The sequence below is a fragment of the Chaetodon trifascialis genome, chromosome 8 (genome assembly GCF_039877785.1).
Source record: "Chaetodon trifascialis isolate fChaTrf1 chromosome 8, fChaTrf1.hap1, whole genome shotgun sequence".
Classification (NCBI taxonomy): Eukaryota; Metazoa; Chordata; class Actinopteri; order Chaetodontiformes; family Chaetodontidae; genus Chaetodon; species Chaetodon trifascialis.
In genome coordinates, this window is record NC_092063.1 from 10,102,803 (window position 1) to 10,120,752 (window position 17,950).

The 17,950-nt window shown below is 42.4% G+C and overlaps 1 protein-coding gene across 7 annotated transcripts in view; it reads right to left on the reverse strand.

Annotated features, from left to right (window-relative positions):
• Window positions 1-3,972: 3,972 nt before the first annotated feature.
• LOC139335078 (glutamate receptor-interacting protein 2-like) overlaps window positions 3,973-17,950 on the reverse strand; it is a 31,352-nt gene continuing 17,374 nt past the window's right edge. For 6 of the 7 annotated variants that reach the window (XM_070968492.1, XM_070968494.1, XM_070968491.1 and 3 more), the window contains 13 exons: window positions 17,262-17,448; window positions 14,749-14,894; window positions 14,575-14,655; window positions 14,153-14,216; window positions 13,578-13,723; window positions 12,809-12,953; window positions 12,346-12,485; window positions 11,616-11,798; window positions 11,365-11,527; window positions 10,058-10,172; window positions 9,523-9,747; window positions 7,108-7,254; window positions 3,973-6,041 (listed from right to left, as the gene is read on the reverse strand). In XM_070968492.1, the coding sequence (XP_070824593.1) occupies window positions 5,844-6,041; window positions 7,108-7,254; window positions 9,523-9,747; window positions 10,058-10,172; window positions 11,365-11,527; window positions 11,616-11,798; window positions 12,346-12,485; window positions 12,809-12,953; window positions 13,578-13,723; window positions 14,153-14,216; window positions 14,575-14,655; window positions 14,749-14,894; window positions 17,262-17,448 (1,940 nt within the window). In that variant the 3' untranslated portion in view covers window positions 3,973-5,843. Of the gene's footprint in view, window positions 6,042-7,107; window positions 7,255-9,522; window positions 9,748-10,057; window positions 10,173-10,463; window positions 10,626-11,364; window positions 11,528-11,615; window positions 11,799-12,345; window positions 12,486-12,808; window positions 12,954-13,577; window positions 13,724-14,152; window positions 14,217-14,574; window positions 14,656-14,748; window positions 14,895-17,261; window positions 17,449-17,950 lie in introns of those variants that run through there. The other variant, XM_070968498.1, reaches the window with a different exon arrangement.

Sequence of the window (17,950 nt, forward strand, 5' to 3'; positions counted from 1 at the left end):
AGATATTTAATTTTTGAGGCTGAAAATTATTGAGTGACAGGACTGACATGTTAGAAGCTTTATAATATGGCCCACAGTTGACATGGTACCAATAAATACTGGTGCTGGAATCATACAATGGAAGAAATCTACTATGGGGATCAAAGGAGCGAGGAAGAGGAAGAACCTATAGTTAGTACAAACAACATGAGCTAAATTGTTGACGCAGCTAGCTATAGTTTTACCCGTCAAGTCCCCTCGAAGTTTATGCAGTACACACAAAAATGATTGATAAATTCCTCATTATTCCAAAATTTCCATTCCTTTGAGTTTCCTACCCCTGAACTACACTGCTGCACTCCAGCACTGAAGTGTGATCATTTTGGAAACATAACACTCACGCCCATCCATGAATCACCATCAAGGGATTTATTAAGAATAACTCAATTTCATTTGCATCTTGTCAATATAGAGCCTAATTAAAAGAAATTCCCAAATTGGAGGTTTCAGTCTCAATTCCGGTCCTCGGGCCCCACTGCCCCTGCGATCAACTGGCGACCGGTCCAGGGTGTACCCCGCCTCTCGCCCGTTGACAGCTGGGATAGGCTCCAGCCCCCTCGCAACCCCAAAAGGGATAGGTGGTATAGAAAATGGATGGATGGACGCAAAATGGATGGATGGATGGGCCCCACTGCCCTGCATGTTTTAGATGTTTCCTGCTCCAACACACCTGATTCAAATGAGCTGCTCGTTATCAAGCCACTGAAGAGCTTGATGACGAGCCGATCATTTGAATTAGGTGTGTTGGAGCAGGAAACATCTAAAACATGCAGGGCAGTGGGGCCCGAGGACCGGAATTGAGAAACACTGGAGTAAATCCAGCTTACTACTGGCCAGTAAACTGCTTAAAAATGACTGCCTGCAGATATACATTTTGAAATGCTCAATTACTCCCTTGTTGCCAATCATCTTGTTTTCTTCCACTGTACCTGCATTATAGTTCCAGTAGGATCCATAAAGTATTCTATTGGTACCTGATTCATACATGAAATTACATTAAATACAAAATGTAATCCAGACTGTAACAGCTAAATACACTAAATACATTTTTTAGCTTGTATAACTAACCTATGTCACTCTACCTGGATAACAACTAACACACCATAATACCATATTACAAATAACATGTGAGCAAAAAAAATGGTGTGCAATATGTGAATTAAAGATGTTTCTTTCCAGTAATCAAACTTTTACTTTGTCCAACTTGTTTCTACATAGATGACATCAGAGTCAACAAGTTGTGCAGCAAAATTTTCAGCTACTTTCCAAGTTATTCCAACTTGACGGGGTGTTCATTTGAATTTTTCTTGCTGGAAACTCATATTTCCAACACACACATGAATGCAGGAATAGAGTATTATACAATGGCTTTGTTCAGCCAATCACAATCAAGGACCGGAAATGTCAGTTTCCTAAGCTCAAACACTACACAGATGATTTAGAGACTGAATCTATTGTCTTCATAGACATGCAGGCCATGCAGGAATGACTCCAAGCAGGATATCGCTGCAGTACTTAACAAACACTGTTAAGTATTGCTCCCTTTAGTTTTGGACTGTGAGCAGTAAATTTGATCATATAACTGCTCTCCCCCTCCAAACTTGATCAATAGCCTTCCGTCTATGTTGACTATATGAGACTTTTACAAATCAAAATACATCTTGATTCCATCCCTATAATAGCTGTATATATCCACTTGTACGTATGTTCTCCATCCAGCCGAGCATACCACCCTGACCTACTTCCACTCCCTGTGACTGCTCATTGACACCTGTCCTAAATCTTTCAGGGTGTCATCCCACCATCAATCTAACATCCCCCAGCAGGTGGTAACCGCAATGACATCTCACCCACCGAGATGGGTCTGTCTTATTTGGGCATGTCTCTAGTTTACGTCATCTAGATGATCAACTTAAGTGACTGGGTGCAGGCAAAAGGGAGCACTACAAATGCGTCGTGGAAATGCAACAGCACTTTGTGAAATTACATTACCTGAGTTTGCAGATGCACTTCTGTGAAGAGTCAAGGGAGAGACAAAGAGCTAAGACTTTGGATTTTAACAGCTGTGCACAACAGTGAAGTACAAAGAAACTCAGCATTTGAATATTAGGCATTGTAATTCCTTCAGTGAAATTCTACTAGCATTGCATAAAAGGCTAGAAAGTTCACTAGGGAGAGATCGAGCACTTGTCAATTATTAATGAGTCCTTGCACATTTATTGTGTCACAGTCAAAGAACTGGTATGGGTGGGCCAATTCATTGGTGAGGCTAGTCAACACGATTGACCGCACTAGAAACTGTGTCCCAAATCCACGCTACATACTGATTCTAAACAGGCTTTTAGTGTCCTCCCAATAGAAAAGTGACAAAGTATATCAATAGCAGAGTGAATAGGGTTGATTTTAGAGTGTGTTGCTGTTGATAGACACTTTTCTCCCACAATGCAATGCACAAAGGTAATGGAGGAGCTACTCACAGCAGCTAAAATCAAACAAAATTGTGGGTGGTGGTGGTGAGACATTAAAAAAAAAGTATATGAGGCTATGTTAGCTAAGTGCTAGTGTCAGCATGCTAACATACTCAGGATGACAATGTTAACAAACTGGCATTGAGCTGGTATGTTTACCATGTTTCACATGTTAGCATGCTAACATTCACTAATTAGTACTGCTGAGGCTGTGGGACTGTCCCATAAAGTGGGACTGATGATGGTGCCAGATGAAAAGTCAGCTTATTAATCTAGAGTGAAACATGAATTAGATGGGAAGAAGTTCAATATTTAGTTATTTCAGAAAGTGTAAATGATATATATTCTAAACTCACTACATGTAAACTAAAATGTTTCAAGCATTTGTTGATTTCAATGTTGATAACAGACAGAAATCACTATTTCTGCAGTATAAATATCCTGAATCTCAGTCAGATTCAGTACATACTACCGCAATGATGGGGAAGACTTCTGACTTGACAAGGGTAATGCACGAACAAACATTGCTGAAAGGGCTGGCTGTTCAGAGGGCAAAGTGTGATTGGAAAAGGTGCACAAGCAACAGGGACGACCACAGCCTTTGATTGTCAAGCAAAAGCTGATTCAAGAACATGGGGGAGCTTCACAAGGAGTGGACTGAGGCTGGAGTCTGTGCACCAAGAGCCACAACTCACAGACGTGTCCTTGAAACGGGCCACAAGAGTTACATTCCTAGTGTCAAGCCACTCCTGAACCAGAGACAACGCCAGAAGCGTCTGTCCTGGGCTGAGGAGAAGAAGAACTAGTCCACTGCTCAAGTCCAAAGTCAATACAGCCGTCTAGCAAGAGATTTTAGAAAACTTCATGCTTCCGTCTGCTGAGAAGCTTTATGGAGATGCTGATTTCCTTTTCCAGCAGGACTTGCCACCTGCCCACAGTGCCAAAACTACTCAGAGCTGGTTTGCTGACCATGGCATTACTGTGCTTGATTGGCCAGCTATCTCGCTTGACCTGAATTCTATAGTGCATCTATGGGGTATTGTCAAGAGGAGGATGACAGACGCCACAAACCCACAATACAGATGAGCTGAAGGCTGATATCAAAGCAACCTGGGCTTCCAAAACACCTCAGCAGTGCCACAGGCTGATCGCCTCCACTCCACGCTGCATTGACGTAGTAATTCGTGCAAAAGGAGCCTAGACCAAGTATTCAATGCATAAATGAACATACTTTTCAAAAGTTTGAATTTTCTGTATTATAAATCTTTCCTTTTTTAATTGATCTTAGGAAATACTCTAATATTTTGAGACACTGGATTTTTAAATTTCATGAGCTGTAAGCCATAATCATCAAAATGAAAACAAAGAAAGCTTTAAATATTTCAGTTTATGGGTAATAAATCTAAAATAGTTATTATTCCATTATTTTGGAATGAGTTTTGTAATTGGAGAGAGCCAAATCAACTATGGTTTCATAACTTTATTCTCATAAAAAGAAATACATTTCTTAATTTATAATAAATTAAATAACAAAAATAAAATAATATTCAATAAATCTTTCAAGTTTCTTTGAAACAATTCCTGATATATTCAGGGAGGATGTGAAAAAAAAAAACTGTGCAGCCACATTCAGTATCACAGCTTACATGAAGATACTATACTGTATGCGCATGTACTGTAAATAAAAATAAAGCACTGCATACCATGATACATTATACAGTAAAGGTACAATACAGTAAATTAATATAAAACCTTAAAAATAGGCCTCTGTATACAACATGACATTAAATATAAGACGAGACTGAAATCAAGAAAAAGGTACCGTCCCATGGATGAATCAGTCTCTAAGGCTGCTCTAAACGAGATGTTGCAACTATCTCACAATATCATCACGGCAGCCAATACATGAAACCAAACGTGTTTCTTATTTCCGGAGAGGCAGCTTTGCCAGATGAGCTGCACAAAAGCTTTATAAAAACACAATGTCATGATAAAAAAAGGGAGCACTCTCACAAAGGTCCTGTTGGAGCATACAACAATTTTGCCAGTGTTGTTTTCGTATAAGGAAGATTACTTGCTGAGGACAAACCCTACGCATGCTTTACCTGCTTCTAGACACTGGGAGGAAAAACAGCTACGGCAGAGAGGAAGGAAACAGATGATCAATCCAGTCAGATGTGAAAGTGAAAACAAAATCATTCATCACTGAAAATTGAAAGGCATTTCATCCTCCGTTTTGGGAAAGGATGTGATTCACTTAAGGAAGCATAGTGATGGACCAACTCATAAGTCATTCTGGTGCAATGCCACATAGAGAGACGCAGATTCACTCAGTGAAAGTAAAAAAAAAAAACTGAAAGGGGAATTTGAGCAGGTCGTATCAGAAAAATGTGCATTATGTGCAAATGCGGTGTGCATGAATGTGAAACTGAAATGAACATCTTTGTAAACATGTGGCTGGCTCATCACTGAACGCTGAAGCCTCTCTGGAACCATTCAGAAACCATTTCTCTATATTGGACACCCACTTTAAAGCAGAAAGGTTAGAGTGTCTTCACAAGCATTCCTGGTATTAAGATATAACGGGATTTGAAATATAGTTAATGTTGCTTGGCAAGTAGCAGAGAGCATTTATGTCTATTTGGAGGCATTACCCCCTCTCTAGGGCAGGCAGTGTGGAGGTGAGACTGGAAACGACGGCAGTGAGCCAAGTTGTGGCTGAAATAACTCAATATGCACAATGCGGCTTGAACCTTGAGTCCATTAACACCTTGTGCATCAGTGTGTTTGTGTGTGTGTGTGTGTGTGTGTGTGTGTGTTTCATATGCACGCAAAGCATTGCATGTGCATATTTTATGTGAACAGCAGTTGGGTAAATGCTCTTTCATTGGGAACAATAGGCTCATTAAACCAAAACATAGTGTACGCAGTGCGTGTGTGTGCAGCACTTGACTCTCTGGAGCTGAGGCGTGTGTGTTGACATCCTGGCTCAGTCAGAAGCTATGACTCCCCTGTTATATAACCCTGCATGTGGCTTTGCCTCTGGAGGGGGAAGTGGTTGGGGGGGCTGGATGCCCTGAAGCCAGAGCCTCCTCTGAACTGCATCATGTGAACGCAGTGACTAGAACCGGCAGGAGTGAGCACATGCACTTGTAACTGTGTGAGTGAGAGAGGCTTTCAGGCGGTGAGAGTGGCCGTTTCTGGATGTTCTGCGTGTTGAACACGAGTGCATGTCTGTCTGAGAGGTACAATGTGACGAACCTAACCGTGCTTGACGAGATGTGTGTGAGGTCCCGGCGGAACAGTGATTTCAAAAGCGAGTGTCTATCCTTGCGGTCACAGGGCGATGCTGTTGGCTCTGCGCTCTGGAAAGCAGAACAGCGAGTTTGAGGGGTCGTCACAGTTGTCGGGCAGCCCAGTGTCTGCTGCTGCCAGTGGATTCCTGCTAATGACCAAATCCAGGCCGTCTCCTGCCTCTATAATTAAGGGCACTGTTAGACAACAGTCCAAGTCCCTGGTCCTGACACGGTTCACCTGGAAGATCAAAATTAATGAGATCATTCACCATTCAACGTGCTACGACATATTTCTTTAAAAGAAATAGTTGCTTGCTTATTGCTTCATTGTTGAGAGCTTCGTTTTATTTAGTTTTCTAGCAGGAAAGCTATGAAAAACACTTCCAGCTATGGGCCAGACACATAGCAGGGTCTACACCCAGAAAACACCAAGAACCCCCCCCCCCCCCCCATATTTAAATGTACACAGACAGATTGCACAGAATAAGCTTGCTAATTCTCTGTTTCCAGTTGCTAAGCTAAGCTAACTGTGCTAGCCATGGCTTTAATATTTTTAACTCTCTGAAAGAAGTGAATAAGCATATGTCTTAATAAAGCCAAGAGACCGTTAGCATAGCAGAATGTTTCCTCTAGCTAGTTACCCTTGTTCTCAGTCTTTATGCTAAGCTAACCGGCTACAGGCTGCAGCTCATAGACTGTGTATAAAGATGGACGACTCATTCCACTTCTTTCCACTATACAAAATTAGGCTTAAATATCCTGATACGGATGCTGCCATCTTGCACCAGTGACATCCTTTGGAGCCAGAGTCTGTGCAGTCCTTATCCAGGGATGGAAAGGTGGTATCGATGTCCTGCCCATACACCGTCTCCGTTGCAGATTAGGGTCAGCTGACAATGATGTTACGCCCCCTTTTTATAGCATCAAATAAATAATTAATAACAAACCAAACAGAAAAATGAGCACTTCACATAAGCGTATAGAATAGTATGAGAAACCGTATTTGGGAAAAGTGTATTTGATGTGTACTTTGATTTTTTTAGTTTGGTCCATGTCCCATCAGCTGACATGGAGGAGGCGGGGTTTATCACCGAAATTACAGCCAGCCACCAGGTGGCAATCGTGATGGTTTGCTTCATTTTTGGGGAGCTGTCATATCATCCGTCTTTATATACAGTCAGTACTGTAGCTATACTGTACAGAGATATTGATCCTCTCGCCTAACTCTCAGCAGAAAGCCAATAAGCAAATTTCCAAATATGTCAGATTTCTTTCATCTTAATGTTTGTTGGAACAAACAGTACCTGAAGAATGCGGTCGAAAGGTTTTAACCCTGCTCGGTCAGCGGGGCCATCCGGGCGAATCATGTTGACATAAACCCCTTTCTCCAGGAGCCCGTCGGACACACTGAAACCAAAGTCGTGGCTCTCAAGGTCCTTCCTTATGGTCATCTGCAAAAACAGGGAACCTCAGAGTTAATGGATATTGTATAGCACAGCACATATTCATAAACATACAGACTTTTACACATGACCTTTGACACTATGTGATAATATGCTGCAGCAATTTAGTATTTCACCTTTATAAAGCTGGGGGACTGGTGAGAGACTTAAAAAAGGATGGTCAGAAATTAATCCATCAAGGGTCAAAAGTAGTCCAAAAATATTGGCTTCTACTAGTAATGCAACTCAATAGCATCTTTCATTGGATCCAGTTGCCTCCTAAATGCCTGCAACCTCTAAACTGCACATCTCCGGTTTCTAAATAGGCTTCACGTTAAAAATTTAATGTCTCCAAGACTTGACAAAGCTCCCTCCAGAGTCTCAGAAGACCACATACAACATTAGATATTAAACGACTATTTTCTCAGGCTGAGTCAGCAGTGCTCTCCTTGCCAAGTAAAGGGATTCTGATTTGATGTTTCCCTTTAACAGCCAGTACTAGCACTTAAAATATAAATGAATACAGAGTGCTAGATGAGAAGATGGATGCCACTCTTATAGTGGTCTGTTAAATATGGAGCTGCAGCCAGATAGTTAGCGTAGCTTAGCATAAAGACTGGAAACAAGAAGAAACATTTAGCCTGGCTTTTCCCAAAGATAACAAAATTCTATTAAAAACATCTCTTCAGCTCACTGACACACATGTTGTGTCTTGTTTTCTGTCTCATGTCCGGTGACTTTCTACAGCGGATGCTAAGATGAGTTAAGCTTAACGAACAAGCTGCTGGTAGTAGTGTGGGAGTGGTATTAATCTTATCTAACCTTTTGACAAAGTGAAGAAACTATTCCTTTAATTTGGTGACCGGATGAAAGACACAAAGCTGTACAATAGTCTGTAAAATATAAGGTGTGCCAGGTATTTTATAGCCACGTATTTTATAGCATCTTTACTTCACAATTGTAGTAATTGTTGCGCAGCTATTGAAGTGGGTTTTTTTTTTTTTACAGTACTGTACCGGTGTGTTTTATTGTGTCCACCTTCTACCTGCTGTATATACTAAACAGCGGAAGTTTTTACAGCCACACACCTATGTGTCACTGTTTCTCTTTGGACTTAGACCGCCACTCCAACAAGGTCAGTGGGTATAGTCATGACAAGAAACAGCTTTAAGGTGAGATAACTTTCCGTGATATCATGTCGGATGTGTCAACTCAAAACATTTTTAATTTCCATGCTGCAGGACTGTGATGCGTCCTGTTATTGCTGCCCCAGTTTCAGCCCAGTCAAGATGTAAAGATGACAGCAAACATGCAAGCAGGCACAGGATGGGGTCACAGCGTGTGCAGCTACCTGGGTATTGTATAATGAGTGTTGTGTGTTTTTGTCGTACACACACTGCAAGTCCTGACTGGCCAGGTATCCACTGGGTCCAGTTACAGTGTACCGACAGGCACGGTGAGTTAAGGAAAGAAGGCACACAGGTATAAACTTTATAATGGGCAGATTCCCTCAGGGTGCTGTTGTTTGTACCATGTTCATCAAGCCGTGAGTGCAGCTGAGTGATTGACCAGTGATCATTAACACTTCAGGTTGCAGGAGGCAAATTACAGTGCACTTATATAGTGTATATAAGAGGTGTCAGACTTTCTGGATACTTTGAGAATATGCTCAGAAAACAGGTCAGATAAGTGAGCAATGACTTTGTGTTTAAAGGTCCAGTGTGTATAATTTAGTGACACCTAGCAGTTAGGTTGCAGATTGCAACCAGCCGACTAGCCCTCACCTCACCTCTCCCCTACAGAGGCTGCTCAACCCATGAAGTGTTGGGTTTGTCTGTTCTGGGCTACTGTAGAAACATGGTGGTGTAACACTCTGTGGAGGAAAACCTGCTCCCCCTGTAGATATACAAAGCTCAGTCTAAGGTAAGGAAAACATTTATTTTCAAGTGATTATACACTAATGGACATATAATTAGGAATATTATTTTTCTGTTCAATCACACACACTGGACCTTTAAGAGTAAAGCACTTTTTATAAGATTAATAATATTACAGGGTATGGTAATATTGTTACAAGGTAAAAGGAAGATAAAATGGATAAAATAGGGTAAAATATAAATTTACTTTGGCACATTATGAGGCAGACATTTTAAAAAATATATATGGGGTATTTTTATTGTTTTTAAATAATCCTAATTTAGTTTTTTACATTATTAGTGTTGCTAGGGATCAAAACATTAGGCTGAGTATGGGCAGCTAAATCATTAACAGAACTACCTTGTGCAGTGCCAGGGTGGTAGGGGACAAAATGTCAGAGGGGTCCCCTTTGCCCCGGGACGGTCCATCTCTGGCTCCGGTTGACATGTTCAGGTTGCTTTTGTTCTTAGACTCGCTTTGGATTTCCTCCCTCTTAATGGGACTAATTTCAGATGGAAACATTGAGTTTTCATTGGTTCTGGTCTCCTCTAGGTAGAGACTCAGAGCGCTACCTGTCATGGACGCCTGGAAGAACACAAAATCACAGGGATTATTAGAGCATTGTGTATGAAGGGGAGAAAAAAAGGCTTCCATTTGGACAAATAAAAACACATTTAACCTCTCATGAAGTGTGCGCAGGGCCTGATTAAGAGGCCAGCAGGTGCCTGGCCTGCCTTGTCAGATTTAATAACAGATTACACACTGGAGATTATCATAATGCTTCATCTGGCATGGTCATTTCGGCTGACACCGATCTATGAATACATGAGTAGGACAAAGCAGATGGAGGAGGAAACGGGAGTGGGAGGGAGGTGCAGATGACAGGCAGGCCTACCTCCAGCTCCCTGAGAATCTCTGACTGGCCGCAGGTCTCGAGGTCCTGCAGAGCCTGGGACCAGAAGCTGTCTTCCTGGTTCAGGGTGCCATGGCAACGAGGGGGGCTGACGAATCTATGACAACGCAGGAACCAGAACATGAGAGCAGCCCTGTGGTCTCGAGGCTGGAGCCGCTTACAAAAGCAGCATGGGAAATGCAGTTTTTGGGGCCGCGTGCTGTAGAGTCCCTTTGGAAAATCTCTCACATTGAGGGTTTACTGCAAATTCTCTCACTTGTGGCAGCTCAAACACTGAGGAGTCCGCTAGATTAGATAAAGCCTTTGAAAGAGTTCAATTTTACAAAAGTCATCCAAAAAATAGCAGAAAATTGAAAACATGTGACACAAAAGTTCAAGGGGGAAAAAAAAGTGTGAAGAGACAGATAAGGCTGATGTATCCTTGGGCGCTTTAGGTGCTTTCTGAGGAAGCGTTTTTTGGTGTGGACAAGGGGTGACAGAAAAAGATGCATCTATGTGAAACACCAAAGAGCTCGTGGGCAGTTAGTAAAGCAGATGAGAGAGAGAATACCTGAGAAAGAAAAGAAAAGGACAGTTTGGAAAAGCACAACACATGAAAGCATACAACACAAAATGAATTCAGCTTGCCTTCATCAGTGAACCCAAGAGGGGAAAACAAAATCACAGAAGCTTTGATTGACACACAGTGGTGGAAAAGGTACTCATTTACTAATAGTATAGGAATATTATTGGCCAAATACACTCAAAAATATCAAAGGTGAAAGTAATCGTGATACTGATTTAACAAAGCGTATGCAGCATTTTACTACAGCTGCTCGACGTGAAGCTAGTTTAAGATACTTTACATATAGTTAGCTCGTTGTCCAGTGGTACCCAACCCAGGGGCCGGGCCCCTCTGAAGGGTCACAGATAAATCTGAGTGGTCATGTTAGATGATGAATGAGTGAGGAAATAAGAAAAATTCTGCTACACAAATCTGTATTAATTCTTGAGCAAAATATCCAATAATTTTTCCTCTTTAGGCCTTAATTATGTAAATTAAACAGTGTGATAAGTTTAGAGGGGAAACTTCTCTTTGCTAACAACTTAAAGACATCTGAAACATCACAAGGCGCCCCGACTACGCACGGGCTTCAGCTGTGAATTAAATGTACTTTTCCACCACTGCTTGTGCACAGAACGTGATTTAAACCAAATCAGCCCTTTACTGTGAAATCAAAAACACTCAAAGCTGCACTGACATGAAACGAGATGTTGGCGGGAAGGAATCTGCAGGTGTGTGCACTTACCCAGGCATCTTGTCCCATTCATCCTCAGTGAATCTCCCATCATACAGCGCTGACTGATGGTGGACTAGGCCTACAGAGCTGGAACTGGTTTGGCTCCTGGGCTTCGAACGCCGCCACTCATTTGGATTGAGCAATATATCGGATGCTTTGTGAAGATATGTCCCTGAAAAACCGAGACAATCCACTGACCTCATTGGATGCGGCACAGGAAATGGGTCTTTTTTCGACAGCGAGTGTCCTGTGAGGCTCACCTTGGCTACCGTAGCCTGCGTCAAACCCTGAGCTATCCCAGGAGCTCATTGCAGAGTCTATACTGGGCACAGTGGCAGAGTAGACCTCAGAGTGTTTGCTGGTCTTCTGGAAGTCTGTCAGTTCATCCTCTGTGTCACTTAGAAACGCAGCCTCTCTGTCCGGAAGATGCCGGCCATCAGACTCTGGAAATGGACAGCAGATCAAATCAGCATTAAACAGGGAAGAGATGCACTTGCTGTCATTTCTATGGTATCACTTTCAGTGTCTGTAAGCTTCAGAAACACCCAAATCATTGCACAATTTCAAAAGCATACTGGTTTTCTTTACAACCTTATTTTTGTGTTTTTTTATATCTTTATATTCTCTGTCTATTGTGTATTTGTATTGTATTTCTATTGAGTATAAATAAAGTAATAAAGTGCTTTCTCACTATGAGATCAAGAGGAGAGCGTGTGATCTGTGAGGGATGAAGGTAATCTATAACTGAACAAAAACATTTGGAAAAAATTAATGACAGCCAAAATGAAATGTGAAGTGAATTTTAATGTTTGTTTTTGATGTCATAAAGCAACACTATTATGCATCCTTTTAACTCTTATGATCGCCTATCCTTTATCTTAATGATTGATTCCCCAGTTTTTTGTATTGTGCTCATTTTTGTCACAGTTCTGAAACTGTTGTTTGTAAGATCAAGTAAATAAGTCATAAGTTGGGGGATAGGAAACCTACGGTCGGCTTGTTTTTTGATCTTGAGGGTGACCGACTCGCCGGCCATCTGCAGGAGATGGATGGCTTCGCTCAGCGGCTTTCCTTTCAGACTGACCCCGTTGATGGCCAGGACTCGGTCCCCTATATGGATGGCCCCGGTCCTGCAGGGTTGGGAGAGCAGAGGAGACAGAGATACCAGAGTATACCAGACAGTACTGACAGGCTGGCCGGGAAGCCTGTCAGGCTGCCAGCGCGCTGACCGAGATGGAAACAAAGAGGCTTCTTGTTACAGAAAAAGACGAGACGGCCATTGTGTGCGGCCTTGTTTATTTTAGAAAAAAAAAACAAAAAACAAACTTTTTCCAAAGTGGGCCGCTACAGATTTGACTAACCTCAGCCTAATCTAAGTGTCACCATCTTCTCAAATAACTATCTTGGCCCCCGGCCGGGCACTCCTCACCTCTCACCTCAGCCCTCCTCTCACCTCTCTGCCAGGCCTTTCTTGGTGAGGCCGGAGATGACAATGGGGTCAAAGGGCTCCTCTGTGCCAGAAATCGTGATGCCCAGAGGTCCGTTGTATCTCTTCAGCTCAACGGTGTAGATAATAGAGCCTGACATCTCCAGCTCATCTGCAGCACATGGGGGACACACATCGAACACTTCTTATGATAACACACATAGAGACGTTTGAGCAAATGGACAAATAGTAAGAACTATTTAACAAGAGAGCAGCAAGAGAGAGGTAATGCAAGAGAGCATTACCTCCTTGCTCTCCATTAATACTGGACACAAAAACAAAGGAAAATAGGCTCTGGGTTGAAAAATACCTGTTTCCCTTGAATATATTTGGAGTTTGGGCTGTTGGGTTACCAACAGTTACTATTTTCTGACATTCATATGGACCAAGCAATAAATCAATTAGCAAGTAGTTGCTACTTGTAGCCCAACCTAGGGGTCAGGCCTCCTTCAAAAGGGTCACAAGATAAACCTGAGGTCACAAGATGATTAACAGGGTTGGAAAAAAGAAAAACAAAGGTTCAGCTGCACAAATTTGAATTCACTGTTTTGGCCTTTTTTTCCCCCTTTTAATTGGATAATTTTACTTCTTTAGGTCAAGAACAGTTATTTAAGTGAAACCACTGGAGAAGTTTAAAGGGGACATCACTTGTTAGTGGACAAGTTAGAGACATTTCAAATGTTGTCAGAAGGAAAGCCAAAGAGGAACCACTGGATGTATGTGTTAATTAATGTACCAATGTTGTCCTCATCTTTCTGGATTCGGAGTTTGACCATGTCCTCGGCCTGCTGCAGGACGTGCATGGCGTCCTCCATGGTGCAGTTCTCCAGACGCACACTGTCGATGGCCAGCAGCCTGTCTCCAGGCTCCAGAGTGCCTGTTCTACCGGACACAAGAGTGAGAGGATCACAACTATTAACTGGAAGCAGGGAGCTGCATCTCCTGACTCAGTATGAAAATCCTATTAACCCAGTGTCTCAGTGGGATCCTTGGGGGTGACCGTAACCTCGCCCTCAACCTAATCAACACTGAGCCTTCTGAGATGTAGCTGCTCTGCCCTACTGATCCAGTTTTGATAGCTCAATCCAATTAGTCGTCTATTACACAGTGGATTCACCATACAATTTTATTTTGTTCATGAATAATCCCACATAAGCCTAGAAAACCGAGTTCACTTTGGACTGTAAAGTGTTGTGTGTCTCCCTGAACTGAACAGACCATTTTTGTATATATATATATATAAAAAATGGATGTGACTGAGAGGAGCTATAAGCAGTAATATCATTAGCTGTGAGTGATGATGGGACATACCTGTGTGCTATGCTTCCTTTCCTGATGTCAGAGATGATGAGGGGCTTCCCAGGTTTCTTACTTGCTGGTAAAATAGAACAAATATCAGAGTTTCTCTTCTTAGGATGCATGAGATGAGGATGAAACCGTGTTAACTCTCAACCTTTTAACAATCACCCCAACTTCCTTTTCTCTTTGTTGCACTAATGAAACTTCCTGTTTGTGTTTTTCAGAGCTAGTTAGAGCTGAAAGGGTAATGATGAATAGCAGTACTGGCCTGTTTTATTCAGGGGTAATGAGGTATGTACCCTCACGGTTTTGCAAGCCTGGGTTTTATGGATCACAGAACATTGATTCAAAGGAGAATTACAGCGCGCATGTCTGTGGAGGATTATTGAGCAACACTGCCCCCTGCTGTCTGTCTTGTGAAGTAACAGACTCACCACTGATGGTGATGCCCAGCTCCACGCTTCTCCTCTTGGGTAGTTTAACGTGGAAGGTGCCACTGCTCGGAACCACTGACTCTGATTGGGATTTGATGTAAAGATAAATTTAAGTAGGAAAACACAAATATTATACAGATCGCACTATAAGAAATCATCTTCACAATACGATACCTGCGACGTCAAACTCAATCTCCACTGTGACCTTATTGGCCAGAGCTGAGTCTCTGAGCAGCTGATGGGCTTCCTCCAAAGTGCCATCTTCAGTCGGGATCCCATTAATGGACAATAGTCTGTCCCCAACCTGCAGCAGCCCACACCTTCACACAGAAAAAAACAAAATAAAAGAAACACCTCTCAGTAATAAAAGACTCATATACTTCTTTAAAAAATATCAGCAAGTAGAGCTTTTAAGTCCTCGGAGGAACGAGTGTCTGACAGATAATGAATTAAAAATGTTCTAAAGTTGCAAACAAACTCCCGCGTGCTGTCTAACTTGCATTCATTTGTGACTTTTCAGTGCTCAACTTTCATCAGGCAAATGGTCTGTGAGAATGAGAGGTCATTTTAAATAGGCTGTAAATCTGCAACCAATCACATTCCTGGTGTGCAAAAGGAATACAAAAATACCAAACAACAATTTAGTATGTGACAGTCTCCAATGTCATACACAGAGCTAGAAAAGTACAACACTCTGTATATCATAACAATGATAAATGTACCCCCACTGCTTCATAAATGACTTTGATGATTAATAAAGTTCCAACATTTTGGGTGCTTAACTTTCTATTAAATCTGCTAATGGCCTCAATACGCCCACACCAACATCAGCAACGCTCTGTATTCCTGCTTCAATGACATGCTTCTGACGAGTGACACATTCAGCCTTTATGACACCGCATGTCACATAGGCTGAATGTTTAAAATGCCATCTATAAAGTGAAATACAGCCTGAAGGCTTGGCATAAACACACTGACTCGCTGACCTTACTTGCACTTGAAAATCACCTCAGTAAGCAAGCACACAAACAGAAAAGAAAAAAAAAAATCACACATCTATCACACATTTAATCAGACCCCTAATTGCAAGGGCAAACACAGAAGCACTGTCAACTGCTATTAATTCACTAACCACTGCTGCTCATTAACCTTGTATGGAGGCTGACACGCCAACATGCAGTCTGACGCTGTACTTGAGTCACTCCTGTCCAACTGCTGCTGGACTAATCGTGTTACAAGACCCAGGGGAGACGGCCCTGCACTGCCGGCACAGACACCATCATTAATCTTGCAAGACAAGGACAGATACGATGCACTGGCCTGATCGGAGCTGGGTGTTAATGAGACTGCAACATGTAGTCTTGATCAATACAACATTACATGCCAATATAGGCGGCTTTTCACCAATAAAAAGAACCACATGATGCATCAATGTCTCACAGATAATGTGTTCTAAATCCACTGCCGCTACATTAGAAACAATCTTGGGATTAAAGTTACCATTGTTATAAAATGCTGAGACTGATCTGGTGACCTCTGACCTCACTCAACAAGGAAATAAACCATCACCATGCCAAGAGAAGACAAGCGCTACAGCTTTTGGCCGTTGACCCCTTAAAATGATTGTTGCAAACCCTACCGCCTGCCAGTTCAACCAAAGACCACTTTTCTCCTTGTTGAAATCTTTTTAAAGAAAGAAAAAAAAGACTAATACTCTACAGTCATGCTAGCTCCCCTGCAAAGCTATACTTAGGCACAGTGGTGCTTTGAGCTACATGCTAACGTTAGCATGCTAACACACTCATTGATGATGTGTGGCAGGTGTTTTTTCTTTTTTCTTGTTCACCATCTTAACTTAAGCAGAGGCGGTTCAGAAACAAGATGGCACGCTTCCGAGCCATTTCCTGTATCTGTGAAACAAGGGTTTGCCCACTTCCTGCCCCTTTAGGAGCCTAGCCGCATGTTGGATAATGGCCAATTCTTCTGCCCATAGTCACCAGAGTAAATATTGGACCCATTTTTCCACAAGCCACATGTTGTCTGAACACTCTGACACTAAAATAGCGTTTTCCAGACAAATTAGGAGAAAATTGACTTTGTTCAAGACCTGGCTCTGTCTCAGCAACACAGTATTGCAAGATCTTGAGCTAGGATTAAGCTAGCCGATGAAAATTAGCAACAAAATAAGGCTCAAACATGAAATTTATACTGTATCTAGTGTTGCATTGGTTACATGGACAAGCAATAGTCCATCAGTAAAACCTTGGAGTTAAAAATGTCCAATGGAGACAGGAAGTGAATACCATTTCATACCTATGCTAGCATTTGTGGATTAGCATTAAACACGCGACTGAGGCTGATGGGAATGTCTGATGGAAAGCAAAGATGAGATGAAAGCCTGAAATAATAAGATCAACTTTGCATAGCAGACAGTATGTTTCTTCTGCTTTAGATCATCTTATGGCCCCTCAAATTCATCTTGTGACCCCTTCTGTGGGCCCTGACCCCCACTTTGTAACCCACAGTAGCTCTAATGTGCCTGCCTTCAGTTGAAATACTCATCAAGACACCAGGCTAAAATTAGCCTTTTTTCCACATGTGGCTGAATGATTAACACTGGGGCCGCCTAGTTCAAGGTGACTCCCTATATGATATTTGTTTACTCGTTAGGTGTCCCAGCGCGTTACCTCTCAGCTGGGCTGTCGGGCTCGATAAAGCGGATGACCGGAGGAGCGGACAGGGTTTCTGTAGCAAAGACACCCCCCTGCAGCTGGATCCCAAAACCTGTGAGCGGATCCCCCCTCAGGACGACCTCGCTTGTTTCCACATGAAAAACCTGCCCCCCCGGGCCGACAGAACTGGACGCCAGAGATACTGAGGGACAGGGATGGAGGAAGGGGACACATCAGAGAGAGATATTAGTGGAGAAGTGACAGATAAATGGAACAAGAGAGGGATTGTGGGAGACAAAAAAATGGAGGAGGGTAAGGGGAAGAGACATGCACCCACTGAGACGACAAGGGAATGGAAAGGGAATGAGTCACTTATCAGAGTTTATGTCAGTCATGTTTACGTCAGTGATCAGTCAAATCTGTTCACACACTGAGGGGGCGAAACAGGAATGAAAGGTGTTTTTAACAGAGCTGTGAAACATCTTTAAAGGGTCAGTTCACCTAAAATACAAAAACTGGTAGTATCTAGGCCTACAGGTAGCCTTTAGTCTACAAAGCAATACAATGGATGTGAATGGAACTTCATGCCAGGCTCTAGCCTTGTCAGCAGCTCTGTGAGCCTGCACAGAGGCACAGTGGTGCTTTCAGCTAAATGCTAATGACAACATGCTCATGGAGACAATGCTAACATGTTTGTGATTAGC